This window comes from Amia ocellicauda, chromosome 9, assembly GCF_036373705.1.
Source record: "Amia ocellicauda isolate fAmiCal2 chromosome 9, fAmiCal2.hap1, whole genome shotgun sequence".
Lineage (NCBI taxonomy): Eukaryota > Metazoa > Chordata > Actinopteri > Amiiformes > Amiidae > Amia > Amia ocellicauda.
Genome location: NC_089858.1, coordinates 36,888,820 through 36,905,888, shown reverse-complemented (window position 1 = coordinate 36,905,888; position 17,069 = coordinate 36,888,820). Strand labels below are relative to the sequence as shown.

General features: G+C 43.1%; 1 protein-coding gene across 2 annotated transcripts; it reads right to left on the bottom strand.

Annotated features, from left to right (window-relative positions):
* Positions 1–482: 482 nt before the first annotated feature.
* Positions 483–15,707, bottom strand: gck (glucokinase (hexokinase 4)). Of its 2 annotated transcripts, none has more exons than XM_066714359.1 (10): positions 15,502–15,707; positions 6,889–7,051; positions 6,431–6,585; positions 6,058–6,177; positions 5,762–5,857; positions 5,331–5,430; positions 4,723–4,906; positions 3,261–3,416; positions 2,741–2,974; positions 483–1,983 (listed from the first exon to the last, which is right to left on the bottom strand). In XM_066714359.1, the coding sequence occupies exons 1-10, from the start codon at positions 15,544–15,546 to the stop codon at positions 1,839–1,841; spliced, it is 1,398 nt and encodes a 465-aa protein (XP_066570456.1). In that variant the 5' UTR covers positions 15,547–15,707; the 3' UTR covers positions 483–1,838. The 2 variants fall into 2 exon arrangements, with proteins under 2 accessions (XP_066570456.1, XP_066570455.1); XM_066714358.1 differs by lacking the exon at positions 15,502–15,707 and adding an exon at positions 7,773–7,944.
* Positions 15,708–17,069: the final 1,362 nt, after the last annotated feature.

Genomic DNA, 17,069 nt, shown 5'->3' with positions numbered 1-17,069 from the left:
TGTAAATGGGGGTGTAGTAAGATCATCCACAACACTGATTCGCTGACAATACTACCCTACAGAACTAGTCGAAATTAGCCCTAAATGGGGTCTTAATGGGGACTGAATATCAGAACTCTGTGTACGTAAGATTTTTTTTTCCCCCATCATTTACTACAGGCATAAAGTGTTGATCACAGTCAGTCTGCCCTCTTGAAATGATCACTATCAGTCCAAGTCCAAAAATTATCCTGATTTATTTTCTTTTTTTAGTACCGCATACGTGTCAGCTTTGCTTTTTATCGAGTTGCTTCTAAAATCAGACGGGATGGTACAGCGCAGCGCAACAACTTCTGTAGCCCCCGAGCTCGAGAGACCCCAGCAGAGGGAAGTCAGGAGTCTGTCGCAGCTGATGTCTGGAGATCTCCGAAATGTGTTGTGATCTGAAAGCAGTGTGATTGGTGATCTACAGTTCCTGTATGAGTGTGAACCAGAGAGCGAAATGAAGAAAAAACGTTTTATTTTTTTAAACATACAAGTTTATTGTTTACAGATCATTACTTTACATGGAACAGATTTGAGCTGGCTATCTTCTGCCAATACGTGTCCCTGATAAGACAGGGCTGTGCAGTCAGAGCCTGTCAGAGCAACTGACTCCTAATTGGGCCTTTTCTGTCTCCTGCTGCCCATGCGGCACAGTCTGAAACATGTCAAAGCGCGTCACCAGGTCAAATGCCTTTTATTAGTACAGGCTGCATGGAGTGAACACAAGCACTGTATACTGTAGTGGGTATTTTATTTGGTTACATCAGGAAGTGCACTAATCACTAAATGTGTTTATGTATATAGCTTTCCTGTTTTCATGTCATGTAATTAAGGCAGTTTCATATCTGGTGTAAGACACACTCATACATATGCATATAAAATTGGCCTTTCAACATTAATAAGTGATGCAATAGTAGAGGATATAGGCACTTATAAAAGCATATGAAATCAAAGGTTTATCCAGCTTTACAGTTTTTTTCTCACACACACTACAGCAGATTACAGGTTAACAACATTATTTACAAAGGTTTCTGGCCTACATTTACACCATTCCTGCTTACAGATTATGTACCATTTTTCACAGGATATGAGATTCAGTCCAGAAATAGCCCACATAGAGTTCAGAGCTTATTTTTCCCTTTTCCATTTGAGAAAAGACCACAACATTAATACAAGGATATTATTACATCACTACAATACAGGAGTCAGAACTGTACAATCTGGACTTGGCCTACAACATCACACATCAGACAACTGGCTAAATCCTGATTGAAAATATGGAATAAATAATAGTAACACTTAATTTCAGCAATTCTGGGGAAAAAAACAGACTGCTTTGGCTTTGTGTGCCGAAGAAGCTGCAGAGAGATTAGAGATCATAATTTTAGTTTAGTTTCTGTGGCTGTGGCCTGCACATACACAGAGTAGGCCCTATCTGCTACCTCAGTTTCAAGCCAGTCTGCAAAAAACTTTTACTTAAACACAGAACAAGGAGCTCTGCTATGAACTAAAGACCTATCTGGGGATACTGACTCGCAAAGTAGGAGACGAGGCTGTTTTTACAAGTTTTGACCAGTGTTTTGTATTTTTGGTGCAAAACAGCTCTGAATCCCAGAATCCCCTGTGCTGTTTTCAGTGTGCTGCAGGGTGCCCTCCATGACATGCAAAAATTGCAGTTTAGGAGAGAGCATTCCCCTGGCAATTGATGCCCATTCTGGCTACAAATGAGAGGGCGGAGAAGCGGTCCAGTAGGCTACAGTCCATTGTTGGGGAGACAGGCTCCCCCTAGTGCTAGGAGGCAGCAAGGACATCCCTCACTGGCTCAGCATGCACGCCATTTTGCAGGCCACGGCGGAGATGAGGGCCGCCCCCCGTCCACTTCCTTCCTCTGATTGGATGAAGGTGATGTCGCAGCGAGGGGTCAAATCCCGAACCGCTTTATGAAATTTCTCTTGGAAGCTGGCCAGGAAAGGAAGAGAAGACCATGGAATTAGGGAAATGGGCAAATGGGACAGCAGAGGTGCATTCAAATAAATGTAGTGGGGTGTTACAGAGTTAAGTCTTTTATGTTTTAAGTAAAGCAGTTAAAAACAGATCTGTTCATAGGATGGAGCTGTGCCTTGGAGCTACAATAGTCTCAATGTCCTTGTCTCAAACATGACTGCAACTCAAAACTGCAACTCAGACTAATATTTTCACATCTGCATTTAATTCCAATTGCTAATCTTCTCCAAAAATTCATTTCATGGATTGGCTGCTGGGTTTTATGTGAATTAGCACTGAACGCAAAGGTTTTCAAGAATGCAGAAAAGGATTAGTCCCACATTAATTTTTAATCTATTTGCATGTGAAAGTAAAAACATATTTTAAATATTATAGCCCGCATGTTTTTCAGCTTAACTGATCTTGAGGGGGAGATGTTTTAACCTTAAAAATGCTTTTGATGCTGTTTAAATCTATAAAGGGAACATGGGGTTGGTTAGATTTGTTTTAATGTTTATGAAATATTTGCAAAGCAGTGCAACTCCTTGGTTTCTTAAAGTGCTTTTCTCTAATCTCCCCTGCACTCCTAACCCCCACCCCACCCTCCCTCCTTGAGTGGATGACCTCTTATCAACTAGAAACCAAAATAACCAAATAGGATAATTGCTGGTTGTCTTTCTGATTTTCTACATCCCCCCGCCTCTCTCTCTCTCTCTCTCTCTCTCTCACTCACCAGGGGTGCAGTTTGTAGACCGAGCCATCCACTCCGACGGTGATCTTAAGGGCCTCTTCGCTGCGTCGCTCTCTCATCCGGTTGATGACGCCAGCCAGCCCAGCCCCGCACATGTGGGCGGCACGCGTGGACACACTCTCGCAGGCCAGTCGCACGATGTCACAGTCCAGCTCGGACGGCAGCACACCCAGTGTTGTCAGGATGTTGTAGATCTGCTTGCGGTCTCCAGAGTCGCTGTGGGAGGGGAAACAGAGACCGAGAGAAAGGTTGAGAAAAGAAACAAGAAACTTCTGTGGAAATGACTCCACTCTGCCCAGAAGCCTGCATGGTCCCATTAGACAAAGAGTTTTGGTTTTGGTTTCCTGTACTATTGTGTAGACCTCTAACTGGATTCTCCCCAAATCTTCATGTATCAACGTGAACACTAGAAGTGAGGGTGTGTTTTGTGTTTCTGCTGATCCTAGCACTTCAGAGTGTGTGAGTGTGTGTGTGTGAGTGTGTGTGAGGTGGGCTGCCATACCTCTCGATCTGGGACACGAAGCGAGTTTCAAAGCTGCCCCTGGTCTTCAACATGTCAGAGGCCTCACCGTTGAACAGCAGGTTCTCATTGACCAGCTTCAGCACGAGCAGCCGCACCAGCTCACCCATATATTTCCCACTGATGATCTTCTCATAGCTGGGAGGGAGGGAGAGACAGGGGGCAGAGGTGAGCTGCATGGGTCACAGGTCACACACTTTCCACGAAGCACTGCTTAAACAAACTGTTTTTTGATCCAAAAGCTACCAAAACTGGAATGTGTTCCTTCGTCTTCACATGAGTCACAAAAGTAACAAGGGCCAGCTTATATCAACTTTGGCGCCATAATTACCACTCCCCTATGTAAAGCCCGACCTCAGCGCTAATCCAAAACCACTTGTCAGTAAATGAAAGTGTACAAGCATTATTTACACACAATAAACTAAAAAAAAAAATGAAATCTTGATCAAATGGACACATGAATGAGCCTCTTTTGAAAACATTATTATTAATAATTTGAAATAAATATCAGCGGTCAGTGTCACTGAGGTGTGTAGGCTTAGCTAACAGCTTGGGAGTCCACACACTGCTTCGTTTGCAGTAAACAATCATTAGCAGAGACTTAATGAGGTCAGAGTAAGCCAGCGCCATTACAGCGCATTAGCCGGTGTCCAGGGGTGAGATTGATGGCTGCTTTATGGGGGAGATTTCACTGTGGGCTGCACAAAAACAAGCCTGGGGCCAGGATACCACACAGCAGTGCCAGGTGAGCTGCAGGTGAATGACTATGAGACCTAAACACTCTCCTCCCTCTCATTTCAGCCCTTACAAATAGCCAGCTGTGTTACTCACCTAGAGAACCCAGACATGCATTGCATTAACCTGTAAGCATCTTCATCTATGTTAAACTGAGCTTCTTTGTTTTGCAATATAGGAATACATACACATATATCAAATGATGAGTTACAAATAGGATACAGTGCATTTTAAAGAAACAGCTCACTGTGAAAGGAAATATACCCAATTGCCTGAAGAGAACAGTATTTGAACAATGCATACTACCAGTGCTCACTTATGGCTGCGAAACCTAGTTACTTAATGAAAAAATGTTGCACAAGACGATGACCACATAGAAGATAGGAAGATTAAATAAACTTTGCAGGTGTGACGTGGAAAAGAGAAGCTGTAGATCGAAGCAGAAACATCTTGGGTCTTTATGTATGTATTCCTATATTGCTGATATTGTCCTGGGTGGCTCGGTTGATTTCTTGCATGGTGTTGACTACACAATGGTTAGCTTCCCTGTCTACTCAAGACGCCTAGCACTTGGGACTCATGACCCCATGCTACAGTGATAGGGAAGCTTTTAACCACCAATGAATCGACAGTGGGTGGGTGGGTCTGACGATGATTGAGTTTAGCTTCTCAGGATCAGAGTGCACCTTGGTGTGATAGTGATACTCACAGCTGCTGGCCGGGGTTGAGAGAGGTCTCGTCCACCACGCGGTCGTACTCCAGCCGGAACTCCTCCAGCTCGCCATTGTCCCCAAAGGCTCCCCACTCGGTGTTCACGCACATCCGCCCCTCCTCGCCCTCCACCAGCTCCACTGTGCGCATCTCTTCCATGTAGCAGGCGTTGCAGCCCGTCCCTGTGGAAGAGGCCCAGGTTACACCCAACGAAGACGCAAAATCAGAAAGACCCATCCCAGAAACCCTCAAGGCATCTATTATTATTTTTGTCATTTAGCTGACATTCTTATCCAGGGCAATTTACATTTGTACCCATTTATACAGCTGGGCATTGTACTGGAGCAATCTAAGTGAAGTATCTTGCTCAAGGGTACAACAGTCATGAGTCCAGAGCCCTAACCACTACTCCACAGTGTCCACCTAGCCTGGGCTACCCATGTTTCCACTAGCCACGTTTAGGTGCTCAGTTACGGCACGGCCACGCTGAGGTGCAACTGAACGTGGCCAGTGGAAACGGGGTATTATATACTCTCTGGTCTCGTGACTTTGAGACTGCACAGAGATACTGGCTTACTAAAATCAACTGGGGAAGCCTCCTCTTACCTACAATCATCCCGACCTCGCAGCTGCGGTCTTCGTAGTAGCAGGAGATCATGGTGGCTACTGTGTCGTTCACCATAGCAACCACGTCCATTTCAAAGTCCTGAGAGGCAGGCAAGAGAAGTTATTTGTCAGTGGGTGTCAGTTGCATCTTATAAAAGTCATTATCAGCACACGAAAAACACTGTAGTACTATTATTTAGTAGTACTGGTATTCCTAGTATTAAGATTAGGTTGCACCGATTGGTTTATGGCATTCCAGGGCCTTGTTCAGGTGTCAAAGTGTGGCTGGGCTGGAGGGCTACTTTTGTGGTGCCAGGTACTGGAGGGATGCTAATAATTTTTTCCTTAAAAGTGATGCTAAACCTGCTGGTAATCTTTTTTATCAGTAAGACAGGGAAATTATGAGCCGTCCAGGTGATGGTCAAACTTACCCCTCTCCTTTTAATGGCGTCCCGGAGAAGACCCACCACGTTGTTGCCTTCAGCTCCAGAGGCTTTGAAGCCCTTGGTCCAGTTCAACAGGATGCCCTGATAGAGGGGGGAAAAAATCAGTGAACATCAAGGAACGCATTCCTAAAGACCTGCTACTATGGATGGACAACCAAAAAGCAGTGGCTCCCAGCTCTTTTGTGAGCCAAACACAATATCAAAACAAAACATAAAGCAGAACCCCCACTTTTTTAATGTATTGCGCATGCCCTCTTTCCCAGCCCCGGGGTCTCTCTCACCTTGTCGATGTCCTCGTGCCGCACCGGGAAGGAGAAGGTGAAGCCGAGTGGCAACTTCTTGTGCTTCATGTTGTGCTTGTCCAGGAAGTCGGAGATGCACTCGGCAATGTAGTCGAACAGCTGCCATGGAGAGGGGGAGAAGAAGATAGCACTGAGCATTAAGGAGCAATGGACTTGTCTTCCGGAATAAATCTCTTCTTTCACCATTAATCCCAATGGACATTTAGATTTTTCTATGCATATTCTACAGGATAAAGCCTGGCATCACAGCACCGCTCATCCTAGCCAAACCAACCCAACAGCAAATGCAGAAATGCCTGTAACCCTCCCTGGCTCAATTAAACATGGTCTCCATCCCAAACCCAACTCTTACCATCTCCGCTGTACCCGTCATGGCGTCCTCTGGGATGGAGTACATTTGATGTTTGGTCTCCACTTTCCAGCCCCTCTCCTCATCCTCCCCCACCTTCACCAGCATCACTCGGAAATTTGTCCCCCCAAGATCCAGGGCCAGGAAGTCCCCCACCTCTGATGAAAAACCACAGAAAGAACACAGCGCTGTTACACCATGTGTGTGCAACAGTAAGCTGGTATGAATACGAAAAAAAAAACATGCAGAGAATAGAGATTTAAACTGCAGGTAAAGTGCTGGTCTGTTCATTTTAAATTGCATGAATAAATATGTCTATCCACCCCCTCCCCAAATTAAGACTAATGTCACCCAGCCCCAGTGTTGCTGTGTTTTCCCCACTAGTCCTCTCAGTTTAAAGAACAGGGCTGCTGTTGCTATTGTCTAGAAGGGGGGTGTTGGGCTCGGGGCTGTGCTCTTACCTGATCCTTCAGGAGTAGAGCGCACATAAGTGGGCAGCATCTTGACACTGGCTTCATCGTGGGTCTCCAGACGCAGGCCGCGGTCCATTTCGTGCTGCATCCGCTTCATCACCTCCTTCAGCTCCTCTTTTTTCAGCCGAAACTCGGACAGGATCTGATCTACCTAAGGTAGAGAGAGACCGCGGGTCAGTGCCCCCGAGAGCGGCTTTCTTTTTCTAACTGGTTTCCAAAGACCTAAAATAAATCCCTTCACCAGCCTTAGTAAAGCAGCAAAGAGTATTTATTCAAACCATTCATGGCTTGGATATGTATTTGTATAGTTTGAACAACTGAATACATTACTGTTAGTCTAATTTTAAAACAACATGAGACTTTTTTTTTCTCTCCTTAGATGCTCTGTTTTTTCTATTAGTTCCAGCTTCCAGAGAATCCCTTTCCTGCCAAATCATGTCCTCTTAGACAGCGCAGTGAAAACACACTACAGTACAGTTCACACGACATCTCTACGATCAAGACTTTACCAACCAAACATTCATAAAAGCATACCATTCTTCCAGGTGGGCCCCAGGACTTCTCCCCCAAAACCTGCCTCTTCTTTAAAGTCAGATTCATCACGTTTATGTTCTGAATTATTACTAAGTATATCTGTCATTAGAGGACGCTGGCACCACACAACGCACCAGCATCCGTGTGCATTTGACTCTTCATTGTAATTGAAATGTACTCCTCTCTCCTCAACTGAAAAGCAAACAATTTCTGTAGGAAACGTGACTAATAAGAACCTTAATTTAGTTTTCTTGCCAACTCAAAGCATAATTCAAAATTACTGTTTCATAAAGCCACTAATGATTACAATATCTAAATCAAAACCAAATCTTCCTTACCCTGAGGACTCTTTCAAAAATGGAGCCACGTCTGTGGAACACTCTCAACTTCTCCGCGTGGTTAGAACGGCAAGTAGCGCACGGCATCTTGTGGAAGTTCGTCAGAGTGTCCGCGGCGGTGTAAGAGTGCGTATCTGTGTGTGTGCGTGCCTGTGTGTGTGGTGACAGACTACAGCTGGTTAGGAAGCCGGTCTGTTTTTATGCAGAAGACGGGGGGTGGGGGTGGGCTGGTCAGATTAAGTCAACAGCACACACTTACACCATCAGACACACACACACACACTCACAGACTCATCCCAGTCTTACCAGTCAAGGTCAACTTCCCCTCTTATCTCAAAAGAGTTACTAAACTTGATTGTAGAGATTGCATTAGGTCAAGGCCAAATGTCTAGTTGGTAATTTTAGAAATACTGTTTATTTTTCTAAAGTAGTTATATTTATAGTAAAGGCATTGACCCAGACCTGGTAAACCACCTGATTCAAAGGGCATTGCAATTGCAAGTTTATAAATGAACACACAGAATACACAGAATGGCAATGCATGATTCCAACTGCGTCTCCCTTCATTTCTCAGTTCATTTTGATACCTCTATGTATTGTAGGTTAGCTTTTTTTTTTAGGTGAGCAATTCTCATTTTTAAATTACTCTCGTCACATCAGTGTATCCTGAATAATTTAATTCACAACTATATTTGGAAGTCATTTACCCAGAACCCAGAAAAAGCAATAATTGAAACTTTAAAGCTACACTACCGTTCAAATGTTTGGGGTCAAAGAAATGCATTTTTTTTTTCCAAAATCTAATTGATCAGAAATACAGTGTAGACATGGTTAATGTTGTAAATGACTATTGTAGCTGGAAACGGCTGATTTGTAATGGAATATCTACATAGGCGTACAGAGGCCCATTATCAGCAACTATCAGTCCTGTGTTCCAATGGCAAGTTGTGTTTGCTAGTCCAAGTTTATCATTTCTAGGAAGGCTAATTGATCATTAGAAATCCCTTTTGTAATTATGTTAGCACAGTCGAAAACTGTTGTGCTGATTAAAGAAGCAATCAAACTGGCTTTCTTTAGACTAGTTGAGTATCTGGAGCATCAACAATTGTGGGTTCGATTACAGGCTCAAAATGGTCAGTCTATTCTTGTTCTGAGAAATTAAGGTTATTCCATTCGAGAAATTGCCAAGAAACTGAAGATCTCGTACAACGCTGTGTACTACTCCCTTCACAGAACAGTGCAAACTGGCTCTAACCAGAATAGAAAGAGGAGTGGGAGGCCCTGGTGCACAACTGAGCAAGAGGACAAACACATTGTGTGTCTAGTTTGAGAAACAGACGCCTCACAGGTCCTCAACTGGCAGCTTCATTAAATAGTACCTGCAAAACACCAGTCTGACCGTCAACAGTGCAGAGGTGACTCCGGGATGCTGGCCTTCTAGGCAGAGTTGCAAAGAAAAAGCCATATCTCAGACTGGCCAATACAAAGAAAAGATTAAGATGGGCAAAAGAACACAGACACTGGACAGAGCAAGATTGGAAAAAGGACAGACGAATCTAAGTTTGAGGTGTTCGGATCACAAAGAAGAACACTCGTGAGACGCAGACCAAATGAAAAGTTGCTGAAGGAGTGTTTGATGCCATCTGTCAAGCATGGTGGAAGCAATGTGATGGTCTGGGGGTGCTTTGGTGCTGTTAAAGTGGGAGATTTGTACAGGGTAAAAGGGATCTTGAAGAAGGAAGGCTATCACTCCATTTTGCAACGACATGCCATACCCTGTAGACGGCACTTGTTTGGAGCCAATTTCCTCGTACAACAGGACAATGACCCAAAGCACAGCTCCAAACTATGCAAGACCTATTTAGGAAGAAGCAGTCAGCTGATATTTTGTCTATAATGGAGTGGCCAGCGCAGTCACCGAATCTCAACGCTATTGAGCTGTTGTGGGAGCAGCTTGACTGTATGGTACATAAGAAGTGCCCATCAAGCCAACCCAACTTGTGGGAGGTGCTTCAGGAAGTATGGGGTGAAATCTCTTCAGATTACCTCAACAAACTGACAACTAGAATTCCAAAGGTCTGCAAGGCTGTAATTGCTGCAAATGGAGGATTCTTTGATGAAAGCAAAGTTTGAAGCACACAATTATTATTTCAATTAAAAATCACTATTTCTAACTTTGCCAATGACTATATTTCCTATTCATTTTGCTATATTTCCTATTCAAACTCATTTCATGTATGTTTTCATGGAAAACAAGGACATTTCTAAGTGACCCCAAACTTTTGAACGTTAGTGTATCTATGCTTGCTTTTATTCTCCCTCTGTACAGAAATAAAACTTCACAAAACACTTTGTTTTAATCCACAACCACATTAACATTATTAAGGTAAGATGCATGAAAATTAACTAAAATGTGTAAATAAGTACAGATTATATACACTTGTTTGCTGGGCTTCAGTTTGTGTTTAACCTTACTTGGTGGTGATGGGATTGAATGACTGCAATTAAGATCTCGCACGTTTTCAGAGCACATTTCTATTGGCCCAGCCTGCTTTGACACTGCTAGAATGATCTGTAATAATTAACCCTGAATCCATGTGAAATCCGGTAAGTACCGCCCTCTTAATGTGCTCGCTGATGACACACAATCATCTGTTCACTAGCAGCATTTTAAAGAGTGTGATTAGCAGCCTAACAGCATTGTCAACACACAGCTCCTCTTACCCTGTCTATTATGTCTGTGGACAAGTAGGACAAGACTAAGTGCTGTCAAGGTTCGTTAGAGATCCAAAATCCTACCCTTGGTTCTTTTTAGTATTTAGTCAGTTTGGTCAGGCTAAATGGAAGCGTGCATTTGATTACAATGGTTAATGAAAATAAGGTTAAAAAGAAAAGTATGGCAAGGCAGCTGCTTTACAGTGGCCCAAAGAAGGAAAAAACTTTTGATAGATCTCATAATTCTCCTCTGCGTGGTTAATCTTAGTGTTTCAAATTGTTATGGGATGAGAGAAGAAAGAACAGGGAGATGACAGGAAATTGCCTGACTTTGTTCTAGCTCTTGTTCCCCCATTACAAACAAAACACAAACAACTCGGCCAGCTTGAGTGTTTACGACCTTTTCCGCACTCGATTTCCATGGACAACAACAGAGGGATGTTACTAGCGTTGTTTTCTGTTAAAGTATAATAGCATCATCACAAGGTAGTTCAGCACACACCCCCACACCCCCACCACCACCTCCCAGAACCCGGTAACTGTGTGTGAAGAAGTGTAAGTGTAAAAACAGCTATTAGTGCTTCAATAAGAAGAAAACACTTAGTTTTCACTAACCACCATGACTGTGTCTACAATATGCTCCAGGCAACCAAGATTCAGTTGAACACGGTCACACGTGGAAGCTGACGCTGATCTAATTTACGGGAAACCTGACTTGTCCAACAATCCATCAACATCCTTTAATGTTTAACTCTCTGCTGAGCTCACACCTCTGCATCCGCTGGGATATTACATTGATTTATTAGACAAGATCCTATATTTAAGTGTTTTCCCATTGCCCGAGTAAAGTGCTACTACATCTCACCTGATCAAAATAATCTCCACCAAATAAAAAGCGCTCATGGGTCGAATAGAGGGACAAAGAAAATGAAGGCACAGGGAAACGTTTTGAAAATGCCGAATTTGCGTGAGGATCTGGGGGATAATGAGTTGTGTTCCATATCTCTGTGCAGGTTTCATAATATTTGGAGACATTCTTTTCAGCCAGGAAATTTGTCCTTGACTTCTCACTTTGTAACTAAAAATGGCTCCCCTGTGTTTATCTGGTCAAGCCACTGGCCTGAGGTACACCAGATCGGAAGAGTGAGGGAGGTTATGGCTGGGACTTGCTGATCTCGGCTTCAGCCCATATGAGCAATAGTGTGGACACAGTTGAATGCCAGGGGCCAGTTAAGTGTGTCAACTGTTAAGTGTGTGCTCAATCGGGAAGTAAATTAGCACAAATGTGTGAGGCTATTGCAAAATGTTCCCATTGATCCTGCAGGGAATTTTGCAATTCCACAATGGAGAAACTAAGCAGCATCAAACTGCCAAGACTGTGAAGAGACAGATTTAATCCCTCTTCTGTCTGTGGGCATTTTAAAGTACCAAGCAACGGTCTGGACTGTGTTTGATGAGAACGCAGTGCACAGTCTACATCCGCTACGTGAGGTGACAGCCTCTCGCACCAGAGGGGTGGTCTATATGGTCCAAAAAGCATATTGCAGAATTCTAGATGTAACATAAGATATATGGTTTATGCCACAACAATATATTCCCATTTGATGTGTTGCCAAGGTTGCCACCCTTTCTTAGGTGACTTTAATGTTATAACTCAACGTGTTATTCTCCCCACTTCGTGAATTGGGAGCTATCCTGCCACCTTACATGCCCATAAATGAGCAAAAACATATAAAAGTCAGCTCTAGCATTTTATTGGTTATAGCCATACAGCAGAAAAAGACAATTAACAGCACAAAACATCTTCCTCTCACTTAAATGTCGTAGATACTTTTAATAACTTATCATAAGTTAAATACCTTATATTTAGAAGATCTAAAGATAATATCGCATTAACATGAATAAAAGGGCACTTATAACAATCCTAAATGTATTTACTTTAGGGAAACTGGTCAACCTGAAGCAACAGACAGCACAACTACTTAAATATAGGTCAGACGTATTGCTGCAGAAGTAACATTAGACTGTTTTATACTGGGTGAATAACAGTACTATGCATTATTTTCTGTATTTGTATTTACATTTTTTTAGAAAATCCTCCATTGTCCCACAGTGTCTGCCGGGTCCCATTCCAGCCCAGCTCTTGGCTCCTTAATTGGTTAATGAAACAATTAACTGGGTGAATTGAACACTGCTCTCCAGACTCTGAAATGTTCTGTGAGTTCAATGTTTTGAATTATGTAAGTTATCGGCTCTAAAAATAAAATATTAAAGTTTTCCATGAGCCTACCTGAGTAAATAATGACATTAATTAGGCAATAGGGATCACCTATTGCAATAAACACCTGGCACTTGATTGGGATGAAGTTTCACCTGCTTGGCTCTTTCTACCGTCAGTTAAGAGCACCTACTACCTGTTCCTAATGAGTGAAAAACAAAAAATGGGACGGCGTGACAATGCAAACTGGCCAATCAGGGAGGGTTTGTAAAGGCTATCGAACAAGCTGGACGGGACTTAAGTGGTTTAATCTGAAGTTCTCTTTAAAAAAATATATGTTTTAAGTAAATGTAGTCCAAATTACAATATCTGTACAGATCCCTCATTTTGAGAATTCCCTATGCAGTCCAAATGGGTCAGACCATGAGACTTGAAGTGAGCACGGTGATGAAACAAAACCTATTTTAGTATAGGAATAAATATCAGATATCTATTGTTTGTTCAAATGAATGGTGTACACCAATAGTTTTCTTCCCTTTAGACACTTATCTTCATTTGGGATCTGTATGTAACTGGAAATGATGCAAAAAAATGAAATACTGGTATAATCCTTAAAGTCATTAAAAAATATATATTGGTACAAATTTGATACCGGTGTATCGCCCAGTCCTAACTGCAGGTTGAACAGGTTTCTAGGCAGGGACCTCTGGGGGTTTAATGAATCCATGACCTGCGTGAATCAGATTGCAGCCTCGTGCCAGCGGTTACTGTGTACACTACTCCAGCTTATCAACACAAACTGCAGTTTATATTTAGATTTGACTCTCTGTTTCAAGGACAAGCATCCTGGGTCAGTAGCACCAGCTTCTCTGCACTGAAATGTCATCACAAATTGCACACATGCACACACACAATCCTCCAGCACTGCAGAAACTAGTCAAGACAGTGTATTAAAGAGACTCACCCCACAGAACTCATCCTTTTATTTTATATTAGCTAGTTCTACATGTTTCCTCCTGTTTTAGCTCAATGTCTGCTGTAGCTAAGAGATGGCCGGTCACGAGGAGAAGTGAAGTGGAACAATTTGCAGACTGTTTGCACATCTTTGAACATAAACAGGGCCGTACTTTTTGGAAAGGCATCAAGAGCAAGGCTTCCACTTTGTAATGATAAAAATAAGGGCTCTCCAGACTGGATAAGGCCGTCTGCCAAGAAATAAAAATAAATTAAAAAAGAACATGTCTGTATTCTTTCCTTTCATTGGGGGTGATTTGAAGCACTTGAAGCACTGCAGTAAAGCTAACATGTCAATGCATTGCTGTGGTCTACAAGACGACCATATTTAGCAGTGCAGTGCCTGCATCTAAAATAACTGACTGTCTGCTTGGTGAAAATTCATCTCTGTTATGGGGTTTGTGAAAGACAAAAGTAGGAAAGCGAAAGGAAAGAAAGAAAAACTATGAGAAATTCTCGTCTGACTATGAATTCAGGTGGAGTGTGTGTGCTTAGCGCCACACACCAAATACAGACATCACTTGAAATTGTCCCAGGAACCCTGGTAGGGATGATTATCATGATTTATTAAACACAATTAGAGCTCTCGTACTGTAACATGTACGTAGATGGCATCAATGAGTCACAGTTCACTGCCCTATTCAAAGGTTGGTGGGGGGCAGAACAGTGTGACTAATGGTAAAACTGTAGGAACACACACACGCACGCACGCATGAACACACACACACACACACACGCATGAACACACACACACACACACGCATGAACACACACACACGCACGCACGCATGAACACACACACACACACACACACACACACACACACACACACACTGGTGGTATTTCTATGTCAGATTCTACAACATCCCAGACTAAGAATATACAACACAACTCTTAAGAAAAAACAGCCAAAATGAGGCATAGCACTGACCATTACCTCCTATATATTTTCAGAGAGGAGGGTTTTATAAAGGTTTTAAAACTGAAATAAAGTGATCACTCTAACATGTTTTGAAAACAAAACATTTAATATTCAGACTAGGACAGCATAATGTAATATATATATATATATATATATTATTGCTAAATATATTATATATCTTATATATTATATATTATATTATTGCTAAACGTGTATGTAACTTTAAACAGGGTTAAAGTATGAGTAAAACGTCAGATGTATAGTAAGGACTGATAAAACTACATCCCCAGGAACCCCGAGTGCAAACCAATTAACTGTCTTATACATAATACAATTTTTATAATACACCACAAAGATTAGCTTAAAATGTAAAGATGTGTTAATAATACTGCCATTTTATAACTCTCAAAATATGACTGCTGAAATTGCCTACCTGAACTGTACCATTATTACACTCAATCGTATTAGTGCACTCCTCAAGGTGAAAGTTTGTGGAGTATATATATATATATATCCGCCACAAAATAATTATGACAATAATATTATTTGCAAGCTCATCGTAATAAACTGATAGCGCAAGCAATGCATTAAAACTCGTGGTAACATTTACAGGGAGGGAATAAAAAACGTGCAATGTGGTTCAAGCCTGGAAAGTGAAATATCGAGATTGTTGCTGCGGTCGGTGACGTCAATATTTTTAAGCATCTCTGACTAGAAGAGTCCAGTCCAGAGGAGCTCACACGCCCCGTTAATAACTGCGCGATCCAGGGATCATTGGACGTACTAAGCGTGATCGCCGATTTCAATGATATATTTCCCTGTAATATTACATTAGTAAAATTGGACGGGTTAAACCTCACCTTCTCCATCATATGGTGGTCCATGGTGCTTCCTCCGCCGGTCATGGGTGCTGCTGTGCGGGGCGCTGGGTGCGAATGGGCTGGATCGTGCCGCACTGCCTGTATTACCTCTCTAACAAACTGACACGCGTTTCAACACTGCTGCTGTCTGCGTGTGTTTCGTGCAGTCTGTTTTTTAGTTATATAGGCTGCTGTCTATTTCTTATGTCGTTGTTATTTTTTAATTAAGGTAGTCAATTACCCCCCCCCCCCCCCCACACACACACACACACACACACACAGAACTACCAGGTTTTTATCTGCAAAGTATACGGTGTCGACCTTGCATGTGGTCCCAGGAGAGCTGCAACGCATTCAGACTGCTCCTCTCTTCATTGTGCAAGTCCCGTCATTTGCATTCATTCCTCCCAGACTCTTCAGAAACGTCGCTATTCCGCCATGGATTCATTTCCACTCCAATTTACTCTAAAGGAGATGCGTGACATGAATTGCTCATCCCAGTGGATTTGTACCCCAAGAAGCAAGAAATGCCAATTTTCACCTCAATCCACTGCTTTATTGCTCCGGTTGGTCGGTGTCCCTTTTGCAATGATCCCTGCCGTGGCCTGGTCCTCAGTTGTGCCGGCTGAGATGCAGAATTGCTTTTCCAACCATACAAAAAAAGTACATCAATGAGTCTGTGATCTCGCCCTAGCAGTGTGTCTATTTTGAGGCCATGCTGTGTTGATGAAGTTAACTAAGACTATATGTATGTCATGTTCATGATCTGGGACACACGTGTGCTCGTCCTCCCGGCGCTGCTGTTTATTCTAATAACTCCGGGGACACGTGGCGCGCTTCCCCTTCATTTGCACGTTTGGAAACACACTTAATCTCCCTCCTTGTTTTATAGTCACAAGAAGGACGTAGCTGCGTTTGTTTGAATAAAATGGGGACTGCCTATCGTCTCCGCAGCAACCGTCGCAAAGCCACCCCTTGCCTGAGACCCCCGACCTGCTGACGACCACCCCCGGCCGTTGCCAAGACATGGTGAATCTGTTGCTCTGGAAATCATTCGCTGGACGCTCACCTTATGGTATGGAAAACACTTATCGATGAAGCGAAGGGATAGTAGGGAATTGTTAAATGGAGCAAAATCAGATAGGAAAACATTGGTCTTGTAGCACTTTGTGACAGGGGCAGGTCGGCAACTGCGTCTCATTTGGGTGCTTCGCAGTGTCTCACCTTATTTAACCTCCCTGTCACTTCATCCGTCTAACACGGGTGGACAGCAGGTGGACAGCAGGTGGACAGTAGGTGGACAGGGGTGGACAGTAGGTGGACAGCAGGTGAACAGTAGGTGGACCGCAGGTGGAGAGGGGTAGACAGTAGGTGGACAGGGGTGGACAGTAGGTGGACAGCAGGTGGACAGGGGTGGACAGGGTGGACAGTAGGTGGACAGCAGGTGGACAGGGGTGGACAGCAGGTGGACAGGGTGGACAGCAGGTGGACAGGTCTCGATGTCTTGTTTTTACAGATCTGACGTGGGTGCGCTCTAATTGGAATGTGGGCTGACCGGATGTTATGCC